The sequence below is a fragment of the Antedon bifida genome, chromosome 1 (genome assembly GCF_963402885.1).
Source record: "Antedon bifida chromosome 1, ecAntBifi1.1, whole genome shotgun sequence".
NCBI lineage: Eukaryota > Metazoa > Echinodermata > Crinoidea > Comatulida > Antedonidae > Antedon > Antedon bifida.
In genome coordinates this window covers 32,329,438-32,346,745 of record NC_136226.1, presented here as the reverse complement: position 1 = coordinate 32,346,745, position 17,308 = coordinate 32,329,438, and the positions used below count along the sequence as shown (strand labels likewise).

The following is a 17,308-nucleotide window of genomic DNA, read 5'->3' as shown; positions in this document are numbered from 1 at the left end:
ACTTCCCCGGCTATGTCGCTCCTGGTGGGATAGAAATGAATTTAAACCATTTTAAGTTGCTGTACATATATTCAATTGTTTGTCCATGACATAATGCGGTATTACAACAAGGAATACAGTACATTAAAAATTCACAAAAGTGTCCCCAGAATACAAGTTGGCTTGATAAGTGCGTCTTGATCATGAAGAATAAGATAAGAAGAGGTGAGTGTATTGTATTTACCGTACTTGCTTTTTCGCTTTTGAACATGTACTCTCTGGGTCCTCGTAGATTTTGCAATATTACGTCATTAGTCACATGACATAACACTCTGGGAAAAAAGCATGGTTGTGATAGCGGTTCTTTTGACCGTTTTGATTCCAATTGCACTATCATTGTGGGCCTTTTCGATTGTTTCATTCACATACTTTGGAGATAGTAGTAAGTACCAGAGATGAACAAGAAGAAAGAGTTGTTTTATGTTGACATGCAGGCCTTATAGAGCCTAGACTACAAATAACTAGCTAGGCCTATTAGCCTAACTAAGTTTGTCTACATTTCCTGGTCCAGTGATCGGTTCTCCCTCCTAAATCAATGGAAGAATGTTTAGGACGAAACGACCTAGGGCTAGAATGTTAAGCCTAACAGGCAGAAGATGAGACAGTCTTTGCCGACTGTAGTGAACTAGTTACTAATAAATAGTAATACAGTACTAATTACTAGCCTAGCCTAGATAGTTTAGTATAACTATCCTACTCCTAAGGATTGTAATTGTAGTTTTGCGTCAGGGAGTTGAGTAATTAAATTAGATGTTTTGCCCTACTCTGTCGTAATTTGTACTTTATACTAAGTACATTTGAGAATACTTGCGAAAAAATTTGCAAGTAGTTCTCGGGTGGGACTCGAACCCACGACCTCCAGATCACTAATTATCCCACTCCTAGTTTGCCTTTTTTCACAAAACGGAAGATGTTTTTCGATGACAAACAATAATGTGCAGGGAAGCGTATGGAAAAAAAAATACTGCAAAATGTTCTTAAAAGATTGACCTACATCACTGTATGATTGAATTTGAACATTTTTTTTCACTGCTTAAAATGCTTATTATACACTGAGGTGTTTTTTTACGATGAAAATCATGTTTCCAATCTGTGTCATTATCCTTAATCTGTTGCCTCCATTTGCAGCACTACCACAATCAGAATTGTTGTTTCTTTCTACAGGTGGTTTTCAACCCATCTCTCCTTGGAAATGGCTGTTTTCAATCTTAATTCCACTTTACATGGCAAGTGGTGGCCTGAGAAGGAAGAGTATTACTAATGGAGGGGCAGTAGTAGGTAATAAATATTATGTTATATATTCATTATTTTTTCTATTAAACTATTTTAAATTCTAAGTTTCTGAAAAACCAAACAAAATCTTAAAGCTTTTATAAGAAGAAAAGAAGTGTGTACTGTTACAAGAATTCTGGGTAGTGTATGACTAAAAAAAGGTTTTTAGTAATTTACAGGTAGATACATTTTAAAATTGGTGTTCAGAAGACCCTTCCTGTTATTACTAAATGTATTATTTTGTTAAAGGTTTTCTAATTGGATTCATTTTGATGTTGTCAAACTACTCCTTCTTTTGTGCTCTTAGTACATTTTTTATTATTGGTTCAAAAGCTACTAAATATAAAACAGAAGTCAAGAAATCCATATTTGAAGATGTTGAAGAAAATACAGGTAAATTGATAATAATTAGTTTACTTTTGTTTTTATTAAATGGTACAGTATTTCTGTTCTAGAGATATGAAATAATTTATTATCCACTCCAAACAAACATGTTTTACAATACAAAAATTCAAAGTGTAGCTACTAAACAAAATGAAATGGGAATGTTGAAATACAGTAGTATGGCAACAGACAACAGTGACAGACAACCAGACAGAGTGGAAGGCACTTTGCTTACCACAGAAACAACAGAGCTTCAAATTGTATCTTCATAATAAATCTAAGAATTTAAAATGCATTGAAAAATGTTATTTTCACAGAAGGAAAACGTAATTTTATACAAGTAATAGCAAATGGTGGTATTGCCGCCTATTTTGGTCTGCTGTATGCCTTCGGTGTAGGCTTTCAGGAGAAGCTTTTAGATTTTAGCAATGACTATAACGCCACATGGCTATCAATTGCAGTGATGTCTGCTATTGCATGCTGCAGTGGAGACACACTGGCTTCTGAGATTGGCAGTGTGCTAGGCCCAATCCAACCAAAGCTTATTACAACGTGGGCAAGAGTTCCTAGGGGTAAGTTTTCTAACAGTTTTCTAATCTTTAATATTTAGGAAATAAATAAATCCTTTACTCTACTTGTTAAGTCAACTTTTTGGATAAACTTCAACACAAATTATCTAAAAACTGGAACATTTTTTGTTTTTTGTTGAACCAAATAATACAGACACAAATGGTATAAACAACGAAATAAATTATCAAGCATGTTTTCTTACACATTTTGTGGTGTTAATATTTTTAATTATTAACATTTTTATTTTACAGGTACAAATGGAGCAGTGTCCCTGATTGGCCTAGCTGCCAGTTTTCTTGGTGGTTTAGCTGTAGGCCTAGCTTTCTACATTGGGTTATATCTCTCCTTGTTACTACCCACACAGGAAGTGACTGTATACCAGTGGCCTGTCATCTTGTTTGGTGCTGTTGCTGGATTGCTAGGCTCACTCATTGACTCCTTCCTTGGTGCTACTCTGCAATATTCTGGTTCGTAATCATCTCTAAGTACTCTATGTAAATTAGTAGTGTCAAAACACACCACAAGACTGTACACTGGGGTGAAAATGGCGAGGACCAACAGTGGCGTATCCAGGATTTTGAAGTTGGGGGGGCCCGGAATTGCCAATTTGCCGACAAAATTAGTGTCATTACCTGTACATAGGGCCTACACCCCGATATACACCTGATCAATATACTGGATTGCATAGTCATATGTTGTCTTATAGGGATAACGATGCAAAATTAAAACCAAATTAAACATTATCTGTTAGTATGTTGTATTAATATTACAATAAAAAAAGAATTACGAAAATCTGACTTGTAGTTTTCAAAATATAGGGTCTAAAACATCGCCGAAAAAGATCGTTTTTAGCCACGAAAGAAGTAAAACCATTTGAGGCCGGCCGCGCCTCAGTCGACAATTCTATTAACTACGCCATTTTTGGTTTAAATAATTACATATGATTACGTTTTTTAGTAATTTATTTTACATATCACCCATTGGAAATATCAATAAAACATGTTATTAAATGCTTATAAAATATAAAAAGTTGTTTACTTAACGGAATTCGGACAAATTCATTGCTCTAACTTTGTGTATAACGAGAGATCATGTGAGTTCATGGTACTGTACACGCGCGAGAGAAAACATTTCGCTGCGGGTGATTCGCATCCACCAATCAAATCAAATCAGCCAGAATCCAAAATCATTCAACCGTGACCAATGCCGATAATCACGGGAAAGCTCAGCTTTGATTGGCTAACGATGACATCATATCACACAATGGTGGTTTTCTAATTGAGCCTCACGGAATATTATGTTCCAAAAATTAAATACATGGATATTTTTTATGGTATGTGTGCTTTTTCTTTAAAAAATTTGAATAATAAAGGCCTCATATCGAGAAAAAACCGGGTTTTTGGCACTTATAATAAATATATCTTAGAGAAAAAAGCACATGGCAAGTGGAACTATATAATCTTAGCGTAGGAAAACATACAAATCCCAGGTCAACTGCAAAAACAAGGTTGAATAGGATAAGGTCACCGGACCGTTCAAAGACTTTTTGAGAGTAAACAATCTAGCGCGTACGGCCGTACGACGTGCAAGATGAGAAGATATTTTAACCTAATTTTTTACGTGTTTGGTTAGATGTAATGAAAATAAAAAATAGTTGATCTGAAGGTAATAATATGATATGTAAATAAACAAACACTCAAAAGAATTATGTTTACAGTACAATTATTGTCAGAATAATAGTTTATTCTTATTTGCTTAACTTTATTTTTTCCCCGGAACCTTTGTTTGCCGACGGACGCGATGATGTGCCGACGGACGCCAAATCAGGGGGGGCCCGGGCCCCCCCGGCCCCCCCACTGGATACGCCACTGAGGACCAATGATATCATCACAGTATGTGAGAAGCAATAAAGAACTCCCTACCCAGTGTACAGGCCTGTGACTCACACAAGTATCCTAACATGTTCCCTTGCTTGTTCCAGAAATAATATTTGGTACAAAATCTTTACTAAGATTGTTAAGTGTTTCATTTTGTTTTTTACTTTAAAGGATTAACCTGAGAAATTTTACCAGATATTATGTACTTCACTCTTCCTAAAATGCTGCAGCACTCTAGATTAGTTTCAGTTAGTTGGTTTTTAAGAGTTGCTGTGTAAATTTTATTTTTGCTTTATTATTTATTTAAACACATTTATCGTTGGAACTCTCAATAACAATTGGTGAATTCATAAATAAAAGGTACAAATACAAAAATTCATACAGTAAATAGATATAAATAATACTGAGCTGCACTGACGAGATCTAATAAGATTGAAACATTACTCTCTCTCAGATTGGATATATATTATGTTTACAGAGTTAAAACCTGAGCAACATGTTAATGTCACTTATAATACTGGTCTGTGATTCTTCTCACACCGTCCCTTGATGAATTACCCCTGGAGATGATCCGGTTAAACGTCAATCAGGGGTCAAGACCGGGTCTGTAAGACTTGAGCACACAGGATAACCCAATGGGGGGATGAGTCAGTATTAAGGGTCAATTTAGAAGCATTGGTATCAGGACATCTGGTGCATTTACTTCAAACTTAATTAAATTTTATTTTGTCATATTTATCAGTCATCATACAAAAAACAAAGCAAAAAAACTGTATTGTACCATTCTTGATCGATGATAATATTCCAAAACTACTTTATGACTAACTGATGTCTTAATTTAATTCAAAATGGACGAATAAAAATGATGATACTGTACACTTATTTTATTTTGCTGATTACATTCTAGTATACGATATTTTGTAATTCTATTTTAGACCAAGTCTTAAATTGTTAAGTATCCCATCTTAAGCTAAGGACCAATTTGCATTGCTCATCAATGACCTTTTAAGTTCCAAGGTTTTTTTTAATGATTATAATATTTTTTATCTTTTATTTTTATCAACCCCACACCCAAGTGAGTCAAATCATAGGATGTAAAAATAATCCGGTTTATAATTATAAATTTACATCTCAAGGACTTTTAGTGTAAACAACAAAGGTATTGACATTAAAAAAGACAATCATGTGGATTATTACATAGATATTAGTAGAGAAATACTCTTTTAAGCTTTCACTACACTATCAAACTTTAATGTGTCAAAAAAATGTGATGTGCCCATATATGGTAGTGCTATGCTTAAATATGGTAGTGATATGACATCATCATGTCCATATATGGGCATATCACATTTTTTTGACACATAAGTTTGATAGTGTAGACAAGGCTTTATAGATTTAAGCACAGAGGTGACTGATTTCTGTAAACAAATTTGTACAATTGCGCCACTGTAATAGCACCCCCTACCCCATAATGTATATTGTTTGTTTTTTTTTTCATTTCAAATTTCATGGTACCAAAGACAAAACAAAAACAGGACCGACGCAGCGTTAACACACACACACACACACACACACACACACACACACACACACACACACACACACACACAAATCAGTATGTACATGTATATTACCCATTCTTTTTTCTTTAAATTTTCAGGATTTTGTGATGAGAAACGAATTATTGTAGATTTCCCATCTGATTCCACAAAACACATTTCTGGCGTACCTGTGCTGGACAATAACGGAGTGAATATGTTTTCATCTTTGTTTACTGCTCTCATCATGCCGTCAATATGTCTTACCTTTTGGCCGTCTTCTGAATGAAAGTAAACATAATCCCCTTAGGAGTTCTGTACCTTGCTAAGTATTCTGACTAACAATACTGTCACCAAATTGGAGTTGGGTAAAGCGTGGATGAACGGGATCAACAACCAAGTTGTGGATCTGTGAGAATGTACTTTTACAATATTTACTTAAATACATTTTTAATACAGTATTTTAGTTTTAATGACCATTCATATATTTAGTATGAATATTGCTTTATCAAAAACAGTACAGAGGTTTTATTTATCATTGAAAAAGAAGATATTTATTATGTCCAACATGTTTCCATCCAGTAAGCTAAGAAAATTGCATGTTTATGAATGTGAATACGTGCTATAAGTGTTGTGTTATTGTTTATTGTTTGTGCTATTTTCCATGTGGAAGTAAATTTAAAAAGTATTAATTTCCTACTTAGGCTGTATAAGAAGTACTGTATTAAAGAATACACTGTCATTGGCTGATTTATATCATGTGACTAATGAAAGACATTTATTTCAAGATGGACTTAAACTTTTTTTGTTTTTTTTAAAAGATTTCTTGACATATAGAATGATAGAATGTGAATTAGATCACTTAATTCAATTGTGTGGTACAGACTGTTGTCTCTTAAAATTCGTCGAAATGAATTATGTTTAATTTTGAAGGTCAAAAAACCAAGTTTTAGAAAATGGATTATGCAGTACTAAATTGTTTAGCGCCCTCTGTTAATCAAAACTTTTCTAAACTTTTTAAATAGGCCTATTACTTTTTATTCAGATAATTACTTTGCTTTGAATAGGTTTAAATAAATGAAATATATTTAAACCTAAGTTAGTGATGCTACAGAGTAAAGCATATGGTATAAATATTTGATTACAGGCATGACTTGCACTTTTTAAGTTAATTGATTGTGGGGACATAATGCTATCTGGGGCATTAAAACGGGGTGAACATGCTGACCTAATCAGGCTGTGGTAAACATGGTGGGTAACGGCCGATGCTCTTTCTGTGAATGAGGACTCGTTTATAAAGCGTTACAAACGCAGTTTGATGACGCAAACGTGTTTACCAAATCCTGATAATAATATACAAAATACAAAGTGATAACAGAAAGAGGAATTAATAATGCGTTGTTATTTGAAACTATTCAGGGCACTACACTCATATACAGCATTGACGGAGTGTTTCAAGTGTTGTCAACAGATTAATGTGTTATTCATATACTATTTTTGACGTATAGATCAACATTTCTGTCAGCGATCGAATTGACAATCTTAACTATAGCTTGCAATGAAGAAGCCCCTACAGCAGACAACTGGGCGTCTGGTGGCTGGAGTAACTAGACGGATTGCAAAGTGTTTTGTAGGCAGACTTGTCAAAATAGATGATTCGTTCTATTTCTTTATCGATTATAAATTTGTATAATTATAGATGCTTCAAACACTTCCAATTACAAGTTGTATTTGAATCTATAAGTTAAACTGCATGCAGCCAAAATAAACGTTTCTAAATAAATGTTAATTATTATTTAATTTTAATTATTATTGTTAATTATTAGGCGTTTGCAGAACTAATCGGTCAACGAGACAGCGTCAACAATGACGTGTAGCGCACTCATGTTGTAAGTTATCCATGACGTCATCAATGACCCGTTTAATTTGATTGGAAGACGAAATTATTGTGCACTGCACACGTGATGTAGTCACGAGGATGAGGTTGTTCACCACAACTTGTGGGTTGTGATCATCTCGTCCTGCTTCTGTTAAAAACACACTTTAACACCTTTTAACTGCCCAATGCACTTGTGAAACTTTTCAATTATCACTGGGTTGATTTTCTAATGCGAGTGCCGATTAAGAAAGTAACGGACATTGCCTCTGTTGTCCGAAGAGTGAAAAGGGCGTTATATTTGGCGGCAATTTAAAAGGCCAACACATGACAGGCGCCAACCGATAGTGAAAGGCATTAAACAGTATAGGCATTCTGATAAATTTCACGGTACAGTACTACCATTAAGGCGTAGGCCTTGGATTAAGTTTTGATTCTCAGTTTCATAATCAGTCACTTAAAATTGTTACGTTATGTGATAAGTGTGCGCTTTGTGTCGAAATAACCTGATTAAAACTATTTATCAGGAAAAAAAGAGGCGTGCGTGTATATTATATCATCAGAGCACGGCTCTGATATAAAAGAATTACCACAATGAAAAAGTTTAAAAAAAAGAAAATGTAAACGTACAAATCAAACATTTCATCAGAAAATCATTAAAATAATGTCGATGTTTCTGTATGATGTCACCGACGAAAATACACCTAAAAGTACTTTCGCATTTGTATACCTTTCCTTGGCACATTTTCCACACTCATTTTCCAAGATTCATGCCAGGTTTTGTAATTCCTTGGATTCAATTCCCTGGATTTCCCAGCGTCGTCGTCAGTCAGCCTGCGTCACCCTGATTGAAGCTCTCATAACAGGATATTAAAAGCGGGCTTTACCCTTCTCCAGCCGTGGCTTGGATGACTCACTACTGGCAAAATATGTACTTTAAACTAACTTTATTTGATTTTACGCATACATCATTCCAAAAGTATAGCCTAGGCCTATTTTTTAACTAATTGGTTTTCTGGCCAAAGCTCTGTCTACACTACGGTATCACATTAGTTTGCATGATAGTGATATGACATCATCATGTCCATATTATCATGGGCACATCACATTTGTTTGTCACATAAAGTTCGATAGTGTAGACAGAGCTTTATACTGTATATGAAAAGAATAAGGAACAATCATGCTATCATCCGATTATTATCCGATTGTTACATTGATTGGTTTATTTCACAAAATAAAAAGTCATGACTGAAAATTCAGAATAAAATATTTAGGATAAAGTATGTCATTGTGACAGAAGAAGGCGTTATTGTCCTTTACAGCATCAAACAATATGCCAGCAGAAACAGTCATATTTGGTCATTGACATCACAGTATATTATTAATTGTTAAATAGCATAATAAAGTGAACTCTTAGCCCATCAACGACAGAGGGATGAGTCAATATCATACGTGACAATAACACATAGTGATATCTTAAAATACTACCTGTATCTTAAAATTCTTCTGCTCAATTTACATAACCAAGGGCATACATTTTTTATGTGAGCCAAAGTTCTTGGCAAAAACAAGGAGACAATCTTGCCAAATTCGTTATAATGTATTGGCTTACTTTAAATGTTTAAGTACGCGACGTATTAATAATAATTTGGGTTTCTTAACTCAACTCAAGAAATTGTTAAATATAGATTACTAATCTAATAATAATATGCACTTGAAAATACATTGATAATGTTTTCCCTTACTGAGGACTATTTAACACCATGAACAAGGCCGTAGCGAGAGGTTAAAAGCAGGAGACAAAGATGCTTTAAATATAATAAATCAATATAAAATATGACGATCTTTGCTGGGAATTGGGGTGGGTGGTGAAAATGGGAAATTCTCATGCTGGCTATGGCCGGCCCTAATGAAATGATCTATAGACCTGATCCGTGTCAAGACACGATGTGAGAGCAGAACGTGAATGTACCAATTGCCAGGGCTAGCGAAGATGTTCTCAGTGTCTTTCACATCTGAATTGAATATTGATAGAAAGATGAGTTGTCCACAACTTGTGACTCATCCGTTATTTTGTATCGAGGTGATCACTGGGGGCAGTACTCATCCTGGCGACATCAAGGGACGTGATATGGCATTGTTTTTTGGGTTGTTATTCGTGTTATTCATCTGTCACCAAGTTTAGTAATAATTCAGGAAATAAAACTATGAATCAAGACCTGTTATGAACTATGTAACTTGGTTCATACCAAACAACAGGAAGCTGAGTGTTACGAGCTTAATATTTGAACTTTTTGGGTTTATGTCAGATAAAAGCCTGGCAGCCGCTTCTTTGATTGACAATAACTTTGTTATCTATTAATTTTATTGATTAAAGTTGATCGAACTGTTATAAGATTTGTCACTGGCGGCAGGGGTCAGAAAAGTTACAATGGTGAGTATATTATAGACGTCGAAATATATGAGAAACATGATTGCATATAATATAAGTTTGCATGGTGAAGATGGCGTTTATGTTAATTTACATTTATGCTGTGATGATATTTTAGTTTACATTTTATACTTATGCGATGGTGAATCAAATAAAATCAAAATGCCCATTCTCTCGTTTTGCCTATCTAGCACTGTTTCTGTGTTAGCCTATATTTTTGCGGCAATTGCCTTCCATACAGTAGGTTCCTCCACAACAAACAAACAAAAATAGAAATTGAAAAAAGTGCATTTTAAAAACATAAGATGGGTGTGTGTGATTCTTGCCTTTTTGGTGCAAATGACGATAGTGAACAGCCTGATGTGGTATGTAGTGTATGTAGTATAGGCCTAGGCTACCGTTTTGAGGGAGGCCTTATTAGTTAATGTTGTAGACTAGGCCTAGCTAGGCCCTCTATCTAGTTAGGCCTCTAGTCCTTCGAGTCGTGTGTGCGGTGCGGCGCGAGTGGTCACCAATGGCAATGGAAGCTAGGCTTATCAGAAAATAGACTAGGCCTAGGGCCTAGGCTAAATCAGAGACATTAATTGCTGCAGTGTATTAATATGTAGGTCTATCTTAGGAAGTTTTTCATCAGTTGTAATTAAATATTTTTAATTCACTTTTATGTAGGAAGCACAAAGACGACAGCAAGCTGAGGCAGCAGAGAAAAGAGCAAAAGAGGTAAGAATTAGAAAGATGCATTAAACCAGAGCGAGGGAGGTATACTGAATAAACAGTATGAAAGGCTAGAATAATAATAACTGAGTGCATTTCTTTATTTTTCTGATTCATTTATTAATTTTGAAAACATTTTTTTTTTTAGGCTGAAGGTAGAGGGTTAAAAGACCCAGAAGGTGTTAAACGAAAACGACAAAAAATGGAAGAAGCAGAGAAAAAGGCTGCTGAAGTAGAGGCAGGTGGTCAGCAGGGAGAAGGACTGAAGGTGAGTATGCTTGCATTCCTCAGTTGCAGTAAGCAGTTCAGTCATTCAAAAGGTTGATTGTTCTAAAAATGCTTTATGATATTTCTGTTATGTAATTTCATGTAGAAAGAAAAAAAATGTTTGAACTTTGATTAATTAATAATGATATGAGGCAGTATTAGTTACTTTTTTATAAGAAGTATGGTCACAGAAACTTTGATAAATGTACTCAACCGAGTACAGGTACTATTTAACCCATTACAAGTACTATTAAACCCAGTACAAGTACTATTGAACCCAGTACAAGTACTATTAAACCCAGTACATGTACTATTAAAACAGGTACTATTAAACCCTGTAAAAGTACTATTGAACCCAGTACAAGTACTATTAAACCCAGTACAAGTACTATTGAACCCAGTACAAGTATTATTGAACCCTGTACAAGTACTATTGAACCCAGTACAAGTAATATTAAACCCAGTACATGTACTATTAAAACAGGTACTATTAAAGCCTGTACAAGTACTATTGAACCCAGTACATGTGCTAACAAACCTATTAAAACATTAAGTCCAGTACACATACTAAATTTTGGTGCCATTACATAGATTATCACAATTTTATTTTTCAGTGGCAAGTGTCTAGTTGATGTGCGACTGTAAAGCCCTTTATTTTTGTGATGGTTGTTCAATCACGAAAGTCGTGAAAATAAAGTGAGTGCGAACATTTTGGGCTTCACAGTATACTGAATGTCATCAATCATTAATGTAATTTATATTTTATTGTTAAATATACTAATATGATTATGAATTACATTTTTATATTAAGTGTTTGTTTTAAAATATGTAATTAATTGAGGAAAGAACTTGAGATGTATATTATAGATCATGGAATAATTAATTAATATGAATAATATTTATTAAATATAAAATGTATTTGTCTTCAAGAAGTTCAGACCTCCCTCCCTCCCTTTCCAAACTATAGAGGGTGCTATAACAGTTTGAAAAAAATATTTGTATGGGCAAAGTTGGGAGGTTTTGAATTTGATGATTGTTAACCTGTTATCATTTCTACTAAATTATTTAATTCAATTAAGTTGTAAATTATGTATATTATTTAGTATTTTATTTGTATGTTGTACTGTAGATAGTTATGAATGATATCTTGTAAAATAAGGTTAAAAATGCATTTGTGATGTTTGTTTAATTTGTATAGAATTTAATATTTTAAAATCATTGCTGGTTTGTTGTATGACATGATATATGCAATGATATACGCAATATATGCACATATATATGAGCATATATTGCGTTATCATTATCTTATAGAGTGTTTGTACCCAGTTATGTCGAAAAAGAAAAAGGTCGAAATTTGGTCATTTTTGGAAAAAATCCCTGTACTATTAGTTCAGGGATTTTTTCAAAAAATGGCCAAAATATCCACTTTTTAAAATTCAATTATTATGCCATAATATTGCTATATATGAGCATATATTGCGTTATCATCATCTTATAGAGTGTTTGTACCCAGTTATGTCGAAAAAGAAAAAGGTCGAAATTTGGTCATTTTTTGGAAAAAATCCCTGTACTATTATAGTTCAGGGATTTTTTCAAAAAATGGTCAAAATATCCACTTTTTAAAATTCAATTATTATGCCATAATTATTGCTATATATGAGCATATATTGCGTTATCATCATCTTATAGAGTGTCTGTACCCAGTTATGTCGAAAAAGAAAAAGATCGAAAAATGACCAAAATATCCACTTTTTAAAATTCAGTTATTATGCCATAATATTGCTATATATTGCGTTATCATCATCTTATAGAGTGTTTGTACCCAGTTATGTCGAAAAAGAAAAAGGTCGAAATTTGGTCATTTTTGGTAAAAATCCCTGTACTATACTGCCCTGTCATGACCCTGTCAACTGACACATTTTTCAAAAATCACTTTTTTAGCTTTTTGGGCTATTTAGGGAATAATACACCTTGTGGTATATTCAGATATTCAAAATTTTGACTAGAAATATGAAATTTAAAATTCAAAATACCACTCAATTGCAAGTGTGTGTTACTATTGTCATCAAAGACTAACTCAACTGCAAATGTCATGAAAGACTCACTCAATTGACATATTAACACCTATTATGTCATAGGAAACCCATTCAAGTGCACAACAATGGTGTTTACTGCACAGCAAGCTGTGTACTCAAATGTTGTTGTTTTAAACATTAAATAATTTGGTATTGCCCTACTAATAATTGTCAATACGACGGTAGTGTCCAGACAAAAATAATTTTAAAAATGAATGAATTAAATATCATGCCTTAAAGGGGGATTCTGGGTTTAAAATTGCTTTTAAATATCGTTTATTTATTAAATAAAAAATATTATAACAATATAGACATGTCAGAATGAAGAAGTAATAACGAGAAATTAAAAAATTAAATTTAATATACATTTTAGGGTAAATTCATGGAAAGTCTGTTTTTCAGCAGCTTAGGGAAGCTCATTAATATTCATGAGATATTCACAAAATCACGTCATCAGTGGATTCCAAACTCGCGACGTCATGTACGTTGTGTTTGTCAACTAATTTACATCTCTCTCCCCTGTCAAACCACGACCACCCGATCATTGTGAAATACATTTTTTGTAGATTTTCTAAGCTAGGCCTAAAGTGTAATAATAACAGTAGTAGCATATATTTATTTGACATTTAATGAAATACAAAATTTAGTACAGATTACTCCATGGTACAGATTATATATAGATTGTATACAGTTATACTATTTTTATACCTCGAATAGTTCAGATCGTATTATCGGCTTCAAGTACTAGGCTAGGCCTAGCCTAAATCATTTTTTGTCATGGGTGAGAGCCATTCTGACTAGGGATTCCATGCCACGATGGCTACCCTACGTTTTTAAACATTGGGGCCCATCATGGGCCTAGCTAGCCTACTACTAAACGATTGGCCCATAAATAACAAAACTCAGTGGATCCAAACCCATCCTATCAACCAAACTCCTAAACAATCTAAACCTAAAACGTTCTACAAAATCGGCTGTAAATATTGAGGCAAAACAAGGTCCGATCGCCGTCCGCACGTATGGTGTCCCGATCGTCTAAGTAGGCCTAAAATAGGCCTAGGCCTAGGCCTAGTTTACTCTCCAAAAAAGCGGATACTGCATCAAGCAAGTAGACCAGGTAGTAGGAAGGAGACCTGGCCGATCCGGCCCAGTTAAAAATTGAGCTAGCTAGTGTAGTAGACCCTATGCGAATTGATACTACCAGGCCTTTTACTATAGGCTACACTTGTTAAAATTAGCAATACTTATGTATACAAATATTCCAACTCTCTCATTCGAGCTATGTTATCTATACCATTCCGGTAGGTCGAGTCGACCTTCAATCAAATACTGTACATCGTTTATGTTCGACCAGTTTGGTATTGTATACTGTATCTGCTTATCACGTGACGATGCCAAGCATGGGCAGAGAGAGCACGTGTATCATCGTCTCGCTCTCCTCGCTCAGCAGGAATGTATACGTTACGCTTCATTGATTTTGAAGGCTTTCCCTAAGTCGGTGCGAAAATCGGCAAACGTAAAGTGCAAACATATCTAAGTTTTCACTGTTTTGATAAATTTTCATAGAAAATTGACTTCATAAATGGGAAGACCGACTAAAATTACATCAGATAAGTATAATTTTACAAAAGTAATTGATATGGTTAATGATAACGAGTCGTCGGAAGATTGACCATTTCACGAATTTCCTATTCTGTAACACAGTGTCATATCGCCGTAGCTGCACTTGTAATCTGGCCTCATTTCACAGCCTTCGTTCTGCTTCACTGGGCGCTTATATAAATTGAAACTTTTACCGTTCAAGAGACAAACAAATATATTTTACATTTTTTACTATTCATTTTAAACACGGAACCCCCCTTTAAAGGGGGATTCTGGGTTTAAAATTGCTTTTAAATATCGTTTATTTATTAAATAAAAAATATTATAACAATATAGACATGTCAGAATGAAGAAGTAATAACGAGAAATTAAAAAATTAAATTTAATATACATTTTAGGGTAAATTCATGGAAAGTCTGTTTTTCAGCAGCTTAGGGAAGCTCATTAATATTCATGAGATATTCACAAAATCACGTCATCAGTGGATTCCAAACTCGCGACGTCATGTACGTTGTGTTTGTCAACTAATTTACATCTCTCTCCCCTGTCAAACCACGACCACCCGATCATTGTGAAATACATTTTTTGTAGATTTTCTAAGCTAGGCCTAAAGTGTAATAATAACAGTAGTAGCATATATTTATTTGACATTTAATGAAATACAAAATTTAGTACAGATTACTCCATGGTACAGATTATATATAGATTGTATACAGTTATACTATTTTTATACCTCGAATAGTTCAGATCGTATTATCGGCTTCAAGTACTAGGCTAGGCCTAGCCTAAATCATTTTTTGTCATGGGTGAGAGCCATTCTGACTAGGGATTCCATGCCACGATGGCTACCCTACGTTTTTAAACATTGGGGCCCATCATGGGCCTAGCTAGCCTACTACTAAACGATTGGCCCATAAATAACAAAACTCAGTGGATCCAAACCCATCCTATCAACCAAACTCCTAAACAATCTAAACCTAAAACGTTCTACAAAATCGGCTGTAAATATTGAGGCAAAACAAGGTCCGATCGCCGTCCGCACGTATGGTGTCCCGATCGTCTAAGTAGGCCTAAAATAGGCCTAGGCCTAGGCCTAGTTTACTCTCCAAAAAAGCGGATACTGCATCAAGCAAGTAGACCAGGTAGTAGGAAGGAGACCTGGCCGATCCGGCCCAGTTAAAAATTGAGCTAGCTAGTGTAGTAGACCCTATGCGAATTGATACTACCAGGCCTTTTACTATAGGCTACACTTGTTAAAATTAGCAATACTTATGTATACAAATATTCCAACTCTCTCATTCGAGCTATGTTATCTATACCATTCCGGTAGGTCGAGTCGACCTTCAATCAAATACTGTACATCGTTTATGTTCGACCAGTTTGGTATTGTATACTGTATCTGCTTATCACGTGACGATGCCAAGCATGGGCAGAGAGAGCACGTGTATCATCGTCTCGCTCTCCTCGCTCAGCAGGAATGTATACGTTACGCTTCATTGATTTTGAAGGCTTTCCCTAAGTCGGTGCGAAAATCGGCAAACGTAAAGTGCAAACATATCTAAGTTTTCACTGTTTTGATAAATTTTCATAGAAAATTGACTTCATAAATGGGAAGACCGACTAAAATTACATCAGATAAGTATAATTTTACAAAAGTAATTGATATGGTTAATGATAACGAGTCGTCGGAAGATTGACCATTTCACGAATTTCCTATTCTGTAACACAGTGTCATATCGCCGTAGCTGCACTTGTAATCTGGCCTCATTTCACAGCCTTCGTTCTGCTTCACTGGGCGCTTATATAAATTGAAACTTTTACCGTTCAAGAGACAAACAAATATATTTTACATTTTTTACTATTCATTTTAAACACGGAACCCCCCTTTAAAAGGTGTCTATATTTTGAATAACATATATTCTTGTTCATTTTCCTCTAATGAAATAATATCACATATAAATTCATTCTTTATAAGCAAAAACCCCAATTAGTCTTAGGCTTAGCTTATAACAAGCCAAAAAACGCACAGGCAGACAATGGGCTTTGGGTGCCTTATACAGTATGACGTAGACAAAATTGGCCTAGGAACATAAATCATTTAAAAAATCACTATATAACTAAGTATTATATGAACTAAAGTCTTATTATCAAATTATTAAATAATATAAAATGTTTTTTTTATATATTTTACGTTAAATTAGTACTTTCTTAAAAATACATTTTGTAGTTGAGTTGATTCTTTCATGACAAATGCAGTTGAGTCAGTCTTTCGTGATTTTCTTGTGTATGATTGACCAAGAATGTTATGAAAAAACAGTAAAACTGACATATCTAAAATTAGAGTCAGTAAATTTAATAAAACTTTCTACACAATAAAGAGTACTTAGTGTATATGTACTACTAAAAGGTGTGAAAATCAAAATAATATTATCTACACATAAGAAGGGCTAAAACAATAACACGTTTTGTTGATTATCTCAAAACTTTGGGTTATGCAGTTGAGTCGTTCTTTCATGACGGGGCAGTATAGTTCAGGGATTTTTTCAAAAAATGGCTAAAATATCCACTTTTTAAAATTCAATTATTATGCCATAATATTGCTATATATGAGCATATATTGCGTTATCATCATCTTATAGAGTGTTTGTACCCAGTTATGTCGA

The 17,308-nt window shown here is 34.3% G+C and overlaps 3 protein-coding genes across 5 annotated transcripts in view; all 3 read left to right on the top strand.

Annotated features, from left to right (window-relative positions):
- LOC144850895 (isoleucine--tRNA ligase, mitochondrial-like) overlaps positions 1-17,308 on the top strand; it is an 82,176-nt gene that overhangs the window by 16,311 nt on the left and 48,557 nt on the right. The gene's annotated exons all lie outside the window — the stretch shown is intronic.
- LOC144858821 (transmembrane protein 19-like) lies at positions 306-6,436 on the top strand. 3 transcript variants are annotated; one of them, XM_078714949.1, is made up of 6 exons: positions 306-421; positions 1,204-1,317; positions 1,645-1,704; positions 2,013-2,267; positions 2,517-2,732; positions 5,803-6,436. In XM_078714949.1, exons 1-6 carry the CDS (start codon positions 325-327, stop codon positions 5,967-5,969), a joined length of 909 nt encoding a protein of 302 aa, XP_078571075.1. In that variant the 5' UTR covers positions 306-324; the 3' UTR covers positions 5,970-6,436. The 3 variants fall into 3 exon arrangements, with proteins under 3 accessions (XP_078571075.1, XP_078571068.1, XP_078571084.1); XM_078714942.1 differs by having other exon boundaries at positions 1,561-1,704; XM_078714958.1 differs by having other exon boundaries at positions 1,561-1,704; positions 2,517-2,736; positions 5,803-5,943.
- LOC144858811 (uncharacterized) lies at positions 10,227-12,139 on the top strand. The gene is made up of 4 exons (XM_078714931.1): positions 10,227-10,352; positions 10,657-10,707; positions 10,850-10,969; positions 11,583-12,139. Exons 1-4 carry the CDS (start codon positions 10,293-10,295, stop codon positions 11,598-11,600), a joined length of 249 nt encoding a protein of 82 aa, XP_078571057.1. The 5' UTR covers positions 10,227-10,292; the 3' UTR covers positions 11,601-12,139.